This window comes from Vipera berus, assembly GCF_964194415.1.
Source record: "Vipera berus genome assembly, chromosome: 2".
NCBI classification, from domain to species: Eukaryota; Metazoa; Chordata; class Lepidosauria; order Squamata; family Viperidae; genus Vipera; species Vipera berus.
Genome location: NC_138203.1, coordinates 19733414 through 19751172, shown reverse-complemented (window position 1 = coordinate 19751172; position 17759 = coordinate 19733414). Strand labels below are relative to the sequence as shown.

The 17759-nt window shown below is 41.4% G+C and overlaps 1 protein-coding gene across 2 annotated transcripts; it reads left to right on the top strand.

Moving 5' to 3' along the window:
• Window positions 1–2595: 2595 nt before the first annotated feature.
• Window positions 2596–17453, top strand: GDNF (glial cell derived neurotrophic factor; the record flags this gene model as incomplete). Of its 2 annotated transcripts, none has more annotated exons than XM_081316544.1 (2): window positions 2596–2779; window positions 16969–17453. In XM_081316544.1, the coding sequence occupies 2 exons, from the start codon at window positions 2608–2610 to the stop codon at window positions 17451–17453; spliced, it is 657 nt and encodes a 218-aa protein (XP_081172670.1). The 2 variants fall into 2 exon arrangements, with proteins under 2 accessions (XP_081172670.1, XP_081172669.1); XM_081316543.1 differs by having other exon boundaries at window positions 2608–2680.
• Window positions 17454–17759: the final 306 nt, after the last annotated feature.

Here is a 17759-nt window from a genome sequence, read left to right as displayed (position 1 = left end):
GAGTTGAAGTCCACAAGTCATAAAAGGGCCAAGTTTGAAGACCTCTGCCCTATACCATTTCAGTCAACAGTCAAATGGGAAGTAGCTTTCTCCCCCCACACACACACATCCATTGCAGGAAGCCATCCTGAAATGGCTGCCTCCTCCCCCACCCCCCAGCCCAGCCCTACTTCTCACTGCTCAAGAATTTGTTGTCTAACTTAGATAACTCACTTGGGCAGAGAGGGAAGAAAACATGGACCAATACATAACAAAACCTGAACTTTGGGGTTTTCCCTTCAGTGCAGATGCTAAGGCAAGAACACATAGAGGAGACAGTCAAGCAATGCTTCAAAGATACTAAAATTGAATGATCTCCTCCTCAAAGTAGTATTTTTAAAGTAGCCCCTGAACTCCTTATAGATCAGCCAGATACACCAAACAAATTACTGTTCCCAAGCTAAGGAGGCCCCTAACCTTGGCATGATTTAACGTTCTTCCATCGATGGCTTTAGAGACAGCTCATTTAAATCCAGACTCTGCCCTTGTGATGAAAAAGTCAAGTGAAATTATTATCATTGTATGGTCCATTTTATACTGATAAAATATACCTGGGAATTGTTAACCCCACCCCTAATGAAATATGTTTGTCTCTCAGATCAGTTTTATTGAAAACCTTTATTTTCAAATTCAAATGATTCCATTTCCTCAAGTGTAGCCAAATTTTGTCATATAGTATGTAAGAAGTGCCACAGTTTGACTGATCTATTTATTGAATCCGTATGCATGTAAGATGTTTTATGGACTGGTCATTGTCTGCAATAAAAATTTTACTTCAAATAAAATTGTGATTCTAGTATCATTGAGTGTGCAAGGTATAATTCTACATTTTGAAGTGTTTGGGTTTTAAGGATTAAAATGGAACCTTTCATTTGCAACTACTGGGTAGATTTGCAGCAATATTTAAGAGGATATGGTAAAATGGTGCAGCTCAGACAATTGCAACTTGAAATGGTATAGCTCAAACAGACAGGCTTTTTCATCAGGGCTAATGACTAGGCTGTGAAAGAACTGCTGGGAAAAAAACCTGGTTACAAAACACTCTGGTAGCAGGCAGTTGTGATCCAGTATCCAAAATATGGATTGTAGGTCATGTCTATGGAGATTCTCAGTCATTCAGGTCATAGTTATCCCAAAGATGCTTTTTTACAAGAATTGGACTTTCTTGTTTTTCTTTCACTTCTCATCCAAGAAACTTCTTCAGCTCTGATGGTGGGGAATGGAAGGATTTATACTCCTTGCAGACAGTTGATCATTTGCATTCTTTTAGAGAGTCATTGAGGCCACCTGGAGGTTTATTTATCTAAAACAGGTGTCAAGCTCCCAACGTCATGTGACATGTTGCGACATATCGTGACTTTTTTTTCCATTCCTGGCAATGGGGTCGGCGTAGTTTTGGCATGATACATCCAGCCTGTGGGCTGGCAGTTTGACACCTCTGCTCTAAAAGAATGCAAATGACCAGCTGTCTGCAAGGAGTATAACTCCTTCTATTCCCCACCATCCACTCAGAGTTGAAGAAGCTTCTTGGATGAGAAGTGAAACGTCTTCAAAGAAAAACAAGGAAGTCCAGTTGACTTGTGAAAAAGCACCTTTGGAATTGTGGGTCATGCCAAACTAGACTGGACCTTGAAAGCATGTCATCAGGTTCAAGAGAACCCTGGATACAATTATACTGCTGGACTTCTGTCTTCCACTGATGGATTCTGGTGAGTTTACCAGACAGCAGAGAACAACCATTCACTAGTTAAGGTCTATGCAGCTAAATGTTTCCACATTTCTAAATGATGCTAGGAGGAGATCATCTCCAGAAAAAAAATGAACAAACTTTTGCTTTCCATTTATGTACGTTGATATTACATATTAGATATAACTATAAGGTAGGGAGATATACAATATTTTTCACTGTACTGGGCAAAATGGTGACCACGAGGCTGCTGCTGTCCAAATGGAAATGGTTGCTGAGTAAATTTAGGCCTCAACTTTTCACAATTAAGTAAGAATTAATTGTGTAGGGATGCTTTTAAAAAGTGAAGTTTTCAAATTAAGATGATAGATTAGATTAGATTAGATTAGATTAGATTAGATTAGATTAGATTAGATTAGATTAGATTAGATTAGATTAAAAATAATGATAATAAAACAGGACTTATGGCCATGGCAAAATTGCAGAAAATTTTGGGGATCTAAAGTAAGGACAATAAATGGAGCTCCAGAATTCTGACCAACATTCTAATACCAAGTTCTCATTCTCATTCCAGATATTTCTTTTATCTTTGTTTCCCCTAGATTTTATACATAATTTCCAGCTGTTTTGGGGAGCTGTGGCATCTTAGAGTGAACGACATCAAGAAAAGTTATGACTCCCAATTAATAAACACTTAAATGCCAAGCATTGTGCTTGTTATTATATTAATCATTAAAATGGTTGCATTTACAATAGATAGGCAAGACCAGGTTAGGAAAGAGAGGTGGAGATTAACACAGATGGCACTCAAAGGGAAGAAGAGGTGAAAACTAATATATGTCTCCCATTTGCCAGGGTCTTGTGCTGGAAGGGAATCTAAGATGAATTTATGGGATGTGGTGACTGTCTGCGTGGTGCTACTCAACTCGATCTCAACCTTTCCGCTTCCCGCTGGTAAGAGACCTCCTGAAAAGGCCCGCTCAATGCTAGGAAGAGCTGAAGAAGACCACACTACCAGCAGGCTGCTGAATCCCTACGCTGGCCAAATGGATTGTAAGCACACATTCCACTTTCTTGTTATTTTTACAGCTGCTTACTGGCCTTCGCCTTTTTTTTCCTTTTCATATTAAGATGATCCAGTCAGCTCTACCCACCAACAGAGACTCAGATGGGGATGGGCAGATGGGGGCTAAGGAAGAAACAGTCAAGGGATTGCCATTGCTGCTCCATAGCAGAAGATAAACTAGGGCTAAAGGCATTCCTGCAAATCAGTATGATGCTAGAGGCTGTTGCTTTGCTCTTCAGCAGACCAGCTTCCTGTATCTTTTTGTAACAAAAAAACCCCTAGTCTTTTCCAAGTTGGGTTGGTCAGGAAGCTTGGATCGAAGTTGTTGAACAGAAGCCACATTTCAGAAATTGTTCCCTTGAGATTTGCTTCAGATCAAGAGCCTTACAATTTATAGTTTTAGTCTTGTTTATTCAAGACCTACTGAGTTCAGCTGGGCCAATTCCCACATGCATTGTGTTGCATCCTTGGAATGAAAGTCAGACTTTCTTGAAATTAAAGTTCAAGTAATCTTGAGGTTTACATGATGAAATGAAATATTTTCACTGGCAATATAATGCTGATTGTCTTGGAATGTAGTGCAGGCTTCTATTCACCATCCCTTCACATGTATGTGGAAGTATGGATAGGGTAGGATTGTACTGCGATCTGTACCCAGGAAAGGCCATGGTCTGTAATTTTCGTGCAGTGATGATGTATAATTCCTTGATGCTTTCAGGATCTCTGATTGCTCCAAGGCCTTTCTTCACACGAAGGGAATAATATTGGTATAATGGCTTGCTCATAGGTCCCTTCCATGTGATCCTTCCAACAGATGGTAGGAACTTGAATGTGCCAACACTGGAACAAGAAACAGTCCTACTTTCTTTCTTTTTTCTTTCCCATATTCGCTGAATAAATGAGAATGAACCTGCCCTTGTTTCTGTTTCCTGGAGAGCTATATTGCATGAGAGTTTAATATTATTTATGTAGTAGCAATCTGCCTTTTTTCCCCAAAAACTTTGAAAGAATAATGCCTCTCTGGTGAAGCGTATAGATCAGTGTTTCTCAACTTTAGCAAATTTTAAATGTGTGAGCTTCAGCTCCTAGAATTGTTGTTGGCTGGGGAATTCTGTGACTGGAGGTCCACCCATCGTAAAATTGCCACAGTTGTGAAAGACTTGTAGATAGTTATGCCTTGCAATGGCTTTGCCTCACTCTGTTGTAATAGAAAGAGGATCAAGGAACAGCTTCTTATGCGCAGATGAGATATACCCCTTGAGTTGTAGCCACCTCTTAGGCTCCTAGGGTGGGCTTTATTGTGCTTCTACAAATTATACAGTAATCTTCCACTGCTACTTTCTGGTGACATAGGGATTCTCAGCCATTTTTGCCTCTTCAGCATCTTTCCAACAGATGCAAAACCACATCTGCATTCTTCCACTTTTCTGCCTTCTCTGTTCTTCCTTCTCTGTCTTTCCACTGGAATCTTCCCTGGGTTTCCCTCTTCACATTTTTTGGGAAGGAAGCCACAGGAATGATGCAAGTTAGCCAAAATGTTTAGACTTTTGTCATTCTTTCTTCCTTCTACCACACTACTATAATTCCTCAATTGTTGACTGTTTGACTCAATTGTTGACTCTTTTCTGTACGATGAAGGCATTCATAGATGTTTTAGAAAGTCTCAGGTTTCTGTCTTTAGAACCCCTCTTTAGTTGCTTTAGGGAAATACGGTAGTATAAAGAATAGAATAGAATAGAATAGAATAGAATAGAATAGAATAGAATAGAATAGAATAGAATAGAATAGAATAGAATAGAATAGAATAGAATAGAATAGAATAGAATAGAATAGAATAGAATAGAGTAGAATAGAATAGAATAGAATAGAATAGAGCTGAAAGGGACCTTGGAGGTCTTCTAGTACAACCCCCTGCTCAAGCAGGAGAACCTATACACAAATAAAAATTTCTGACAATAAATGCCAGAAGTAAATAGTTATTGTCCAGTCAATTATAATAATTGCTGTTTAGTTATTACTTGTAAAGTGGTTTAAATCATAATTAATTTCTTCATACATCAACCTAATGTTGTGAAAGCTGGGCTAAGAAATAACTATTTGCAAAGAGGCTCATCAGTAACCAAAAATAGTTTTAGTAAAAAATTATATCTAGATTAACCTTGGTGTTTCTTTATAGTTAAATTTGAGGATGAGTTAAAATTAATTTAGTATCTTCTGAAACTTCAAGTTTCAATTGATCACATTATTGCTGCTTTACAAGTTGAATAAACTTAGAAAATGTGATATAACATAGTCACTGTTATTTTTTTGCCTAGTCAACCACAACCAGTTATATTTGCTTCCTTCCTCCACAATATACATTAAATATGTGAGATCGGTAAAAGTGTAAGATATGCTCAGTCAATATACATTACTGAACAAGAATCAAGCTTAATGAAACAGCAGTATAGCATAACTAGCTGCTCTCACTAAGCCTCTCCAAAGACTAGGGGAGATAGAGCCAATGTGGTGTAATGGTTAGAATGCAATATTGCAGGCTAACTCTGCCAACTGCCAGCAGTTCGATCTTGACCAGATAAAGATTGACACAGCTTTCCATCCTTCCGAGGTCGGTAAAATGAAGACCCAGATTGTGGGGACAACACGCTGACTCTGTAAATTGTTTAGAGAGGGCTGTAAAGCACTGTGAAGCAGTATATAAGTACTATTGCTATTGCTATTTTGATCCATCCTCCTAATTACTATTTCACAAACTGGAATAACTATTATTTAATGTTATATGAGCTTTGAGGCAGGTTTTGATTCAAAATATGTATAGTTTGGATTGCAATTGCTGTTTCAATGGATCGCTCATGTGCACAATGACTGTTGGCCCTGTAAGCAAAATTATGCTTCTGAACCTCTCAATCTTCCTGTTATAGAGATACTATATATGAAAATGTCTAAGATCTTTCAGAACAGTTAAGGATATAAGGACTTCTGTCTTTCTTTCTTTCCCTGTACAGGTAGAACTTGATCCATTTACAATGAAATTGTGTAAAATTTCAGTTGTTACTTACCGTATATACTTGAGTATAAGCCGAATTTTTCAGCCCACTTTTTGGGCTGAAAAATTCCACTTCGGCTTATACTCCAGTCAACAAAAAAACTTACCGAGGACTTGTGCGCGGCCGAGGCTTTGGTGCTTCCGGGATCGCGCGCACCTCTCCCAAGCCACCGCCGTCCGGAGACCTGCCGAAGTTTGGGGAGGTGCGCGCGCACCTCCCCAAACCTCCCCAAACGTCGGCAGGTCTCCGGACCTCCGCGCCCTGCCTGCCTGCTTCTTTCCGCAGCGGAAAGAAGCAGGCAGGCAGGGCGCGGAGGAACGGAGACCTGCCGACGTTTGGGGAGGTTTGGGCGCCTCCCCAAACCTCCCCAAACGTCGCCGGGTCTCCGTTCCTCTGCGCCCTGCCTGCCTGCTTCTTTCCACAGCGGAAAGAAGCAGGCAGGCAGGGCGCGGAGGAACGGACACCTGCCGACGTTTGGGGAGGTTTGGGCGCCTCCCCAAACCTCCCCAAACGTCGCCGGGTCTCCGTTCCTCCGCGCCCTGCCTGACTGCTTCTTTCCACAGAGGAAAGAAGCAGGCAGGCAGGGCGCGGAGGAACGGACACCTGCCGACGTTTGGGGAGGTTTGGGCGCCTCCCCAAACCTCCCCAAACGTCGCCGGGTCTCCGTTCCTCCGCGCCCTGCCTGCCTGCTTCTTTCCACAGCGGAAAGAAGCAGGCAGGCAGGGCGCGGAGGAACGGACACCTGCCGACGTTTGGGGAGGTTTGGGCGCCTCCCCAAACCTCCCCAAACGTCGCCGGGTCTCCGTTCCTCCGCGCCCTGCCTGCCTGCTTCTTTCCACAGCGGAAAGAAGCAGGCAGGCAGGGCGCGGAGGAACGGACACCTGCCGACGTTTGGGGAGGTTTGGGCGCCTCCCCAAACCTCCCCAAACGTCGCCGGGTCTCCGTTCCTCCGCGCCCTGCCTGCCTGCTTCTTTCCACAGCGGAAAGAAGCAGGCAGGCAGGGCGCGGAGGAACGGACACCTGCCGACGTTTGGGGAGGTTTGGGCGCCTCCCCAAACCTCCCCAAACGTCGCCGGGTCTCCGTTCCTCTGCGCCCTGCCTGCCTGCTTCTTTCCGCTGTGGAAAGAAGCAGGCAGGCAGGGCGCAGAGGAACGGAGACCCGGCGACGTTTGGGGAGGTTTGGGGAGGCGCCCAAACCTCCCCAAACGTCGCCGGGTCTCCGTTCCTCCGCGCCCTGCCTGCCTGCTTCTTTCCGCTGCGGAAAGAAGCAGGCAGGCAGGGCGCAGAGGTCCGGAGACCTGCCGACGTTTGGGGAGGTTTGGGGAGGTGCGCGCGCACCTCCCCAAACCTCCCCAAACTTCGGCAGGTCTCCGGACGGCGGCGGCTTGGGAGAGGTGCGCGCGATCCTGGAAGCACCGAAGCAAGTCCTCGGTAAGCTCCGGGCGGTCACTTGCTTCGCGTCTCCTGAGGGAAGGGGGGGCGACTGGAGCGGGCGTGTTTCCTCGCCTGCTGGGCGCCGCGATTTGCCCGGGGAACGCGCGGGCCCCGAATGGCAGCGTGGAGCGAGGAAGCTGACAGCCAGGGCTTCCCCGAGAGCCGCGGCCACACAGGGTATTCCTGTGTATTCAGGCTTGCAAAATGGCGGATCGAGCCTCTGCTGGCGGCAGAGGCTTGCAGAACGGCGGATCGGCTTATACTCGAGTCAACAACTTTTTCCAGTTTTTGGGGGTGAAATTGGGGGTCTCGGCTTATACTCGAGTCGGCTTATACTCAAGTATATACGGTAATTTAAAAAACATTGAGCATGCATATGTAAAAACTGGCACATCTGCATATCATTTATTGATTAGCATAATTCTAAGTGCATAATGCAGTGGCATTACAAAACTGGACTTGGCTAGTTTCAGAAGTGTAGGAACAATCCAGAGAAAAGAAGTATTTTGGGGAATATTAAAAAGGCAGAATATATTTCCCCAAAGAAATAATGGAGATCTTTAAAAAGGCAGAAACTTCTACACACACACACACACACACACACAAACACATACACAGTCAGACAACTCAGCAGAAACCAGCTTTTAGACATGTGGATGTAGTAATCCATTCAGGAAGGTTGGAGTCTTCCAGCTAGAAACTGAAGAAACATAATAGGAAGACAAAGACCCTTAAAAATCTACATACCCCACCCAAACTCTAAGACAGGACATAATAGGATAAACCCACCACCATCAGAATACCAGAAAGGCATGCTCAGACTCAGGTGAAAGTTCATGACACAGAAACAACTCCCAATAAAAGCCCAAGAAGGTACAAAAACCTACTCCATACTACATGTGCTCTCTCTTTTCTTCCAGAGCCATATTTCTGTCTGGCTCTCCTCTTCAATAAACCTTCTTTCTAAAGCAGTTGCCATGTTGTTTATTCTCGGTTTGGACTGGACCCTGATGAAGATTTTTCCTTCTACAGAAGTATTATATCTCTGGTTCAAAGGCATTAAGCAAGACGATGTGTTGAAACAGCAACAAGTTCATTGACTCAGAACAGAACAGAAGCAAGCTAATAGCTGCTGCGCAGCTATTTATACGGTTGGCCTCTAGGCAGTGACCAATAGGTTTAAAGTAGCAGTTTCCCGCCCCAAACCTAATTATCAGCCTGGAGACAGCAAGTATGGCTCAGTAACAGCAACCCTTAGATAACACACAGAAAGTAGGTCAGACATTAAGCAAGCAGTCAGACATTAAGCAAGTGAATTAAAACAGATAAGGCCAATACATTACAAGAAGCATATGCAACTAGGAGTAAATATTTATTGCCCTGAAATATTTTTAATTCTCATTACATTCAACAAGTAGAAATAATGTGGCACATGGGGTTTTAGTGGCCTGGCCTGGTAGTTATTCTGCTGGCATGAACCAGCTATTGGAGTGAGTAAAAAGAGAAAAGGCAGCTCAGTTTTGGCCTTGAAGAGAAGCTGCACTTATCACAAGGCCTGAAGAGCTGATCTAGCTTGCCGGAGCTTTTGTTGGGAGATTTGGGAGACAGCAGTCCCATTGTTCCAGTTTACTTCATAGCTGGGGGGGTGTCATCCACCTCCACTAAAGGGGTCATGCTACTGGTTTGATTAAAAATAGAAGAGGGAAGGAGAAAGAAAGAAAAACTTTGTGCATAAAATTAATGGAGTGGCTAGAGAAGAAAGTTGAAGAGAGAAATCAAGTGTGTGGACCACACATTTAATTTCCTGGTTGGAAAAGGAGAAGTAAGGTCCAGTGGTGGTTTCCCTGGAAAAAAGAGGTATGAAGTCCTCGAGGGATGAGAGCACCACAGAAGACCAAGTGGGGAAGGAGATGATCAGATGTTCATGGCAAAGCTCTGATCTCTGGGGAAGGACTGGGCAGATGACCCTGAGAAAGATTCTTCCCCCAGTGGAGAAGCAGCAGACATTCAGCTGAGCAGGAGAAGATTAAGCCATGTTTCTGTAAAAACCTGAAAAAGGGGAAGGAATTGAGAGGAAAAGAGAGGAAGCAAGAGAGACACATGTGAATAGTCTCAGGGAGATTTAGGAGGATCCAGTATTGTGTTATATACTTTTCCTAAATACATGATGTAAATAACATCACTACATAGCAAAATGCATATTTTTCTGTGGCAACTGCCAGCCTTGTAAAACAATACTCCTCTAGTTCAAAAAAGGAACCCCATCACACTGTGACAGATTGGCAGCAAATGTGGCAGCATTCCTTTAGTTTTTTTAAATATATATATATAATTTTTTTATTGATTTTCCAATGTTACAATTGTATCTTTGAAAAGCAACGTGGTGACTGGGTTACAATAGTTCCATTTCATACAAGTACAGTACATGTTATTACAAATATCCAATTTGTTGTAGCCAATATTTCCTCTCTTTTTTTCCTTTAATACATACTGTATTTTCCAGCGTATAAGACGACTGGACGTATAAGACGACCCCCGACTTTTGAGAAGATTTTCAAGATTTTTCGTCTTATATGCTGGAAAATACTTACATGCCAGTTGCCAAGTGTCCGACACAAGCCCGATTCAGACCCATCTGATGCAGATGGTGCAAAGCCCTTCCGGTTCCCGCCCGACACTGGACGGCTCCGCCGGTGCCGCCTCGAGAGGAAAGGGCGTGAGGCGCCTGCCACGGTTCCCCGAGGACTCCTTAGCAGCCGGGGAGCACGCACGTGCGCAGGACTGCCCTGCTGGCACCTGCCCAACGCCAGACGGCTCCGCTGGTGCCGCCTCGAGAGGGAAGGGCGTGAGGTGCCTGCCACAGCTCCCCAAGGACTCCTTAGCAGCCAGGGAGTGCGCGCATGTGCAGGACTGCCCTGCCGGCTCCCGCCCGACGCCAGCCTGCCCTGCTTCCTCCACAGTGAGAGGGGAGGGCGTGCCTTCCCGGGCTCGTCGACTTGCAGCCACGCCGGAGCCGAAAGGGGCTTTTCCTTCTACCCACCCTTTGGAATAAACGCAAGAGCTCCCGGGGTCTGGCGTTTGCAAGGGGGAGGGGAAGGGGCTTAGAGGCTCTTGGGGGTGGGAAGGGAGAGTCACGTTGGAGGGGGGACTGGACTAAGGAGGCTTGAAGTTGCTTTGCAAGAACGGGGGTGCTCGATTGATTTATGTACTATTTTCCGGCGTATAAGACGACTGGGCGTATAAGACGACCCCCCAACTTTTGAGAAGATTTTCATGGGTTAAAAAGTCATCTTATATGCCGGAAAATACAGTATTATCTCTTATCTAAATTAACATACTTCTTATTTTATCTATCAGTTATTTGGTGGTTTTCTTACATTTGTCAATACTTTCATATATTTTATTTATTTTAACATTCCCTCTTTAAAACATCAATCACCTTATAAATTTTCCCAGCTTTAATTTCCATTAATATTAAAGTTAAACGTTTGAAGTTTCTCACTTTCATATTTCTGGGTGACCCCACTTCCCTTTATCACAGTTCTCTGCAATGCCTAATAATCTAGATACACATCTTATCTATCTCATTTCCATATCAACAGGTTAATAATACAGTATAATATTTTTGTTTTCATTATAATTTCCACATATTGTAAATTCAATAGCCAAAATTTCTCCCATTTCAACATTTAAGACATCCTTTCTCTTCTCCTTTATACCTACTCTCTCGTGTTTAAACATAATTTTATTCTTATCACTACATCCAAGTATATTAGTTACATTATATCAGTCTTAACATATATACGTCTTAGTCAATTTCATTTAAACAACTCAATATTTCAATTTAACAGTTGATATTCACACATCTAAGTTTTTAATTAGCCAATATTTTTATCTGCACATCAAAACAATCTCTCATAATCCAAGTATAATCTTATCTAATTGGATATTTTCCATTTCAGGCCTCTTAAATATGTCCATTCTTCCTCAACCTTATTCTGGCTTTTTTCCTTTGCCATGTCATTTTCTGTTTCTTTACTTCGGGGTCATCAAAGAGTTCTTGTGTTGTTGTATCATATTGAAGTGACCCTCCAATCTCCATTTTTGAGGGGTTGAGGGGTCTGATAGAGATACCAAATCTTTTCATTATTTTCTCCTCTTGGCGTAGTTGTCCTGGACTGTCTATTTTTTCTTCCATCTGTTTCTCATTTTGATCTTCAAATTCCTTCTGCTTTATGTAACAAATTTTTTCCTCCATCCATTTTGTCAGGTTTTTCTCTTATCTGTGGTTGTTGAGTAGTTAACTCTTCTGTCAGGGTATTTGATTTTTCAATTTCTTCTGTTATGTTCTTTCCCGATAAATTATTAATTGTAGTCACAGTTTGAGTTTGCTTATCCAAGATGCTTTCTAGTTTTTTTCCAAAAGCTCTTATTTCATCACCGGCTGTAGAAAGAAACTGATAAGTTTGGCAGGTTAGATTTGTTTTTGTATTCCTTCAATGGTGGACTCTCACATCTGCTGTTCAAGGTTAGTCTTACCTTGTTTTCTAAAGTGTCAGCCAAGTCTCTCTCTCTCTTTTTTTTAAAAAGAGTGTCAGATTGCAATTTCAGGTTTGACCACAAGGTGTCTCCCAAGTGCTTAGAAAATTCTTTTCAATTGTTTCTTCTGTTTTAGAAGATCAGAGCCAAATTTTCAAATAAGAATAGGAAGTAAAAAGTAGATAGTCAAAAGCTTTTAGTCCACAAGTTTTGTTTTAAAAGAATACAGTTCTAGTTGAGGTCCAATTCATTTTTTCAATGCTTCTTTTTAAATCACCCCTGGAAGTTCAGTCGCCGCTGTTCTGAAGGGAGGGTTAAGATCCCCCCTCCCTCTCCACAGGGGGAAAAGTGCTTAGCAGCTTATTTAGGTGGAAAGAAGAAGATTGGAGTATAAGAGAGGTTGATCTTACCCCGTCTCTTCCATGCTGCTTTAATGTTGCCTGGTGGTAAGTGTGACTTCGGCTGTCTGCAGCCTAGTGACCAGCCATGTTGCTATGGCCGGTCTTTCATCCGCTGGTTCAAAGGGAATGCAGGCACTAACGGGAGAGTTGCGGCTCCCCCACGTTTCTGCAAAAGCCCCTTCTTGCTGGTTGCCCCTCCAGGGTGACTCTTTGGCCCTTTTAGGGCCCCCCAGCAATGCGAAACTGGATGTGGAAGATGAGAGCCATCCTCCAAGCGTCCATAACGGCCGTGTCGGCAAACCAGAAGTCAGCATTCCTTTAGTTTTTTTATCTCCATCCTTACTGGCACCAAGCAAACCACTGATGGAACTAATACAGCCAGCTTTAGATATAACCATACATAAGGGAGAAAATCCAGAAGGAAGTAGACAGTATCTTCTGTAGGAGAAACCCTGTGTTACATCATATTTGCACAGCAACCCTGCACAGTTGTGGCAAATCAGCTGTTCAATTGAAAAAGGCAGATCAAAATCAGTTTTTCTACTTTCGCAAATAGTTGATTGGTATAGTTGCTGATTCTCTAACAACCTACTAGCTGGACTGATAGAAGGAACTGCCTGCATTGCACCTACAGGCCAATAATTCCTCATCCAATTAGAGATATATATTTGCCTCTGTACACCTCAAGGCTAGACTAGGCAAAGCAAAACTTTTTTATTTCCACAATGAGATGTTGCTTATGATTAGAAAAATAAGCTTTGTAACATATTGCAGAGTTGATTGGTCACTTTCAGTATGCTATACAGTCTTTAATTAGAAGCCTGGTCAACCCCAAGAGCCTTGGTGGAGCAGTGGGCTAATGCCTCCTTAAGTAACACCAGCTGCCTGCAATTAGTGCAGGTTCGCATCCCACCAGGCTCAAGGTTGACTCAGCCTTCCATCCTTCCGAGGTAGGTAAAATGAGGACCCAGATTGTTGGGGGCAATTAAGCTGACTTTGTAATAATGCCGCTTGGGGTGTGTGATAAGCAGGCATACACATAGAATGAAGGCTACTGCTAAGCTTGTAAGCCCCCCTGAGTCTTCGGAGAAGGGCGGGATATAAATGGAATTAAAATAAAAAATAAATAAAACCAAATACAAGTCAGGGAAGATGAGCCTTTGTAAGGCAAATAAAGGAAGTGAATCAGTTGCCCTCCATTTTATAGTCTCATCTTCCCAAACATCAGATTTTCCCAGGTAGCCTTGATGCTTCAAGGTAAGTAGATGGGGCAAGGGGTCATCAGATTCATTAAGTGTACTGCACTGTTCTACTTTGCTTTTTGTTTTTGTTAGCCATTAATTCACCCACAATTATTAAACTAATTATGTGCTGGGTGGAGCCACGGAAACCCTGCTATTCTGGTAGTTTGGATGAACTGTAAATAGCTCTGAAAAGGAAGATGAGAGCTTTTTTTGACATTAGAAATCTTTTGGAAAACTGAAACTTCTAGAATGCTAATATGGCAAATTTCTAGATTATGTTCAATCTGTGTAACCAAAATGCCTTAAGTTCCCATTAGCCTCTTCTAAGAAAACTGCACCTTAAGTGAACATCAGAATCCCCCAAATGTCTAATAACTGAGGGGCATACATTTAATGTATAGAAGAATCGTATGTATTCTGTATTGATTTGTAGATGCCTCTAGATTTATTGAAACCAGGAAAACAGAATATAATAGCTGTATTCACATAATGTGTTAAGCCCTCAAAATAAGCCATGAAGTAGTTTATTTTTATTTATTTATTTATTTATTTATTTATTTATTTATTTATTTATTTATATTTTACTTTATTTTAATATTTTATTTTATTTTATTTTATTTTATTTATATCACTGTTATTTATATCACTGTTCTCATAAGATGCTAAAATAATGCCTGGTTTCTCATAGCAGACTGAAACACAAACAACACAAACTCGTTTAACCTTGCCTACTGTGTTGTGTGAACCCAGCCACAATAGATATATTATTTAATTTCAGTGATTCTTTCTAGGTACACGTGGCTTTATTTTAACCATCATGCAGTTGTAGGCTTCTCATAAAACGAGTTTTAGACCAAGAAACAGTTTGGCAAATCTAAACCCAATGTTTCTAGTTCTTCCCACTTCTAGTTACCATCAGTTTACAAACTAGTGCAAAACTATATATCAGCATGTTGACTATACATGAAGGTTTAAAGAAAGGTTTCTCCTCTTGAGTCCTGGCATGAGATCTTGTAGGTGGTCTCACAGAAGGAATTATAACAGGAGAAGAATATCAAAGAATAAATAGGCTGTGCTGCCTATTTTTTCAGTGCATCAGAAATTGGATGCAACCTTTCATCTTTTTGAAAAAGAAATACAGTACTAGTTTATATTGTAGGAAGGATTGCTTGCCAGCTGTCTTTTCTAGTTTAGTAAGCCAACAAGGACCGTTTGAGTCGTTCAAAGTTTATTTTTCTTTAGCATTGTTAATACATCATCCATTGTTGGTGAACATGTCTCCATTTCATCCAAAGCCTGTGCATTTTGCAATAAAGTCCATTCTTAATCTGGATGCAAACAATAGTCCACCTAAGGAAATTGTTGGTGTTCCATCTGTGGAGGGTGTTTTGTTTTGTTTTGTTTTCTAAAAAAGAAAGGCTGGATACCTACCTTCCATGGATGATTTAATTGGTTTTCCTACACATTGCAGAAGTTTGATTAGATGAGCCTTATAGTCCCTTCCAATTCTACAATATTTTGGTTCTAACTTGAGATATCACTTGTATTATTTAAGTCCCATTGAGCATCTGAGAGGTCAGTTTGGATTCCTTCTCAGTAACTGCAAAGCAGGCTGGAATACTTGGGATATCTTAGCTTTTATATTCTTAGCCCCAGTGTGTAGACTAGAGCAGGAAATCAACTCTACAGGCAGGCTAAAACTACTTTGATATGGGGTATAATAATAGAACCTTGCAGGTCTAATTGTGAAGTATTTCCTCTCCCTTCTTATATCCATGTGAATTAGGGAGGAGTCTATCTGACCCTCTTCATACATAGTTTCTGCTTGGTTAGGTCTTAAGCTACCTTTTTCTCCTCCTTGCTTTGATAACAGATGTGGCTTATTTCCAGTGCTTTTTTTGTAAAAGAAAAAGGTGCCGGAACTCACACATGTCATACAACCTGCCTTGCCTACCCTACAAGGTTCCATCCAAAAAAGGTGCCGGAACTCCGTTCTGAGTGTTCTATGAGAAAAAAAGCCCTGCTTATTTCTATCAAGGTCAAGTTTCTTACTCTCTGTATTTTCCTCATCTTTCAAATAATTCAGTTATTAGGAAGTTGTCTGCTTGCTTCCATACTTTCTGCATATACCAGGTTTATCTTGTTTATTATGACTACCAGAATTCCTAATCACTGCACTCAGTCTTTGAATTTTGCTGGGATTGGATAAGAATATTTCTTGAGAGGATGATATCTATGATGCAATTCTCCAGGGCAAGTGTCACTCAAAGAAGAAGATGCATTCAGCTGTTTCAGCCAACACATAGATAGATTGAAAGTGGCTTGAATCCAAGCAGATGTTTTCCAGTAGATCAGGAGTGGTAATCCTGTGAACCATGGGCTAGATTTGGCTTGAAGACCTGTTTTACAGGTCCCATATTTTTCATAGGACTAGTTGTGTTCAAACTTTAAAAGTGATCTGTTATATTTTGAGGCTTAATGTACCTTTTGTGTAAACACATCCTCAATAAATTTGAAGGCCAACATTTCAATCCAGTTCACTGTGTCAATGCCATGCTCCTGTGGATGACCAAATAAAAATGTCCTTCTCCCCCAGCTGTAATTCTTGCCCATTTTTACATTAAAAATTGGATAACAATGCTCAGACAGTTATGGAAATGGAATGGAACTATGAATAGACAACCTATAGAGTGTCATGGACAAGGAATAGACCAATTTTCTGTAAACTAAATCCTCCAAATGTATCAGATCACCACTTTCATAATTCCCAGTGGTTACCCTGGATAGGAATTACAGTTGTACTCCAATGCATTGGGAATATCAAGTTAAGGAAGTTTTCTGTCCGTTCAAGAGTGACTAGGTGCTGTGAGAATACATCACAGTCTAATATTTCACTTAAACTTGTTTTCCATAGAAACAGTCAACCAATGGATACATATTAAATAGGTTAGCTTGTCTTATGGACTTCTTTAAACATCAAAAGTAATGTTGGAATTTTCACAATCGCCTTATACAATGTTTATAGAAGAATGCAGCAATGGGTTTTCTAGTCTTGATAAAAATGTGTTAATCCTTTTGAATTTTGAACACAGGCCTATAGAACATAAACTTTGTCAAGCTGACATGGTCATGGGATAATTTGGGTCCAGTTGAGCAGAGTTTCCTTTTGGCTGTTTATATAATGGTACTGGTCATTATTTTATATTCCGTATGTCATATTTAAGTAATGTACAATATCTGTTTTAACACTATGGTTCTTGTTTGGTTTATGGCTTGTGTTTTATTAGTGTATATCACTCAGAGTCCCATTGTTGAGTTGGGTGGTCTTATAAATCCAGTAATGAATAAAATTTTAAAAATTGAATTTTGCATCCTTTAACATATGCAGTTGTCACTCTCAGATTTAACTATGTGTCTGCTAGAAATTTCAGTAACTAAGATTATTTTCTCCATGTGAAATAAGACTGATATGCAATCATTTGACAAATTGTTTTGGTCCTTTTCCAAACAGCTAATATGCCTGTGGATTATCCCAGCCAACCTGAGGATGTGATGGATTTTATTCAAACCACTTTAAAAAGACTGAAGAGGTCACCAGATAAACCCCGTTTCTCCAAACGGGAAAGAAACCGGCAAAATGCAGGAAGGAACAATAATTCCAGCAACAAGAAAGGACGGAGAGGTCAAAGGCTCAAATCTCGGGATTGTGTCTTAAGTGAGATTCACTTAAATGTGACTGACTTGGGTTTGGGATACACTACCAAAGAAGAATTGATTTTCCGTTATTGTAGTGGTTCGTGCGAGTCTGCTGTAACCCTGTATGACCAAATTTTAAACAATTTAACCCAAAATAAAAAGTTGGTCAGTGACAAAATCAGGCCACAGCCTTGTTGCAGACCCATTGCATATGATGATGACCTTTCATTTTTGGACGATGACCTATCAACTTATCACATACTGAGGAAACATTCCGCTAAAAAATGTGGGTGCGTTTGATGTCCTTGTGTGTTTGGACACTGCTATGGTATTGCATTCCTGCTAAAATGGGAAAAGAAGGGGACCAAGGCTCCCAAGGAAAGAAAAGATTGCCTTCAAATGAAGGAAGAGGACCAAGTATACAGGAGAACAACACCTGTGGGAGCCTGGTTGATGGAAATCCAGCACAGGATAATTGGTGAAGATACAACATGTTGGAGCTTTTTGTTTCTACAGGAAGGCAAATAGACATCAATGCTCAGGGGCTGAGATCCAGGATGAATGGGAATTACTTACACCATTGGTTTTGAGATGATCCACCATTGG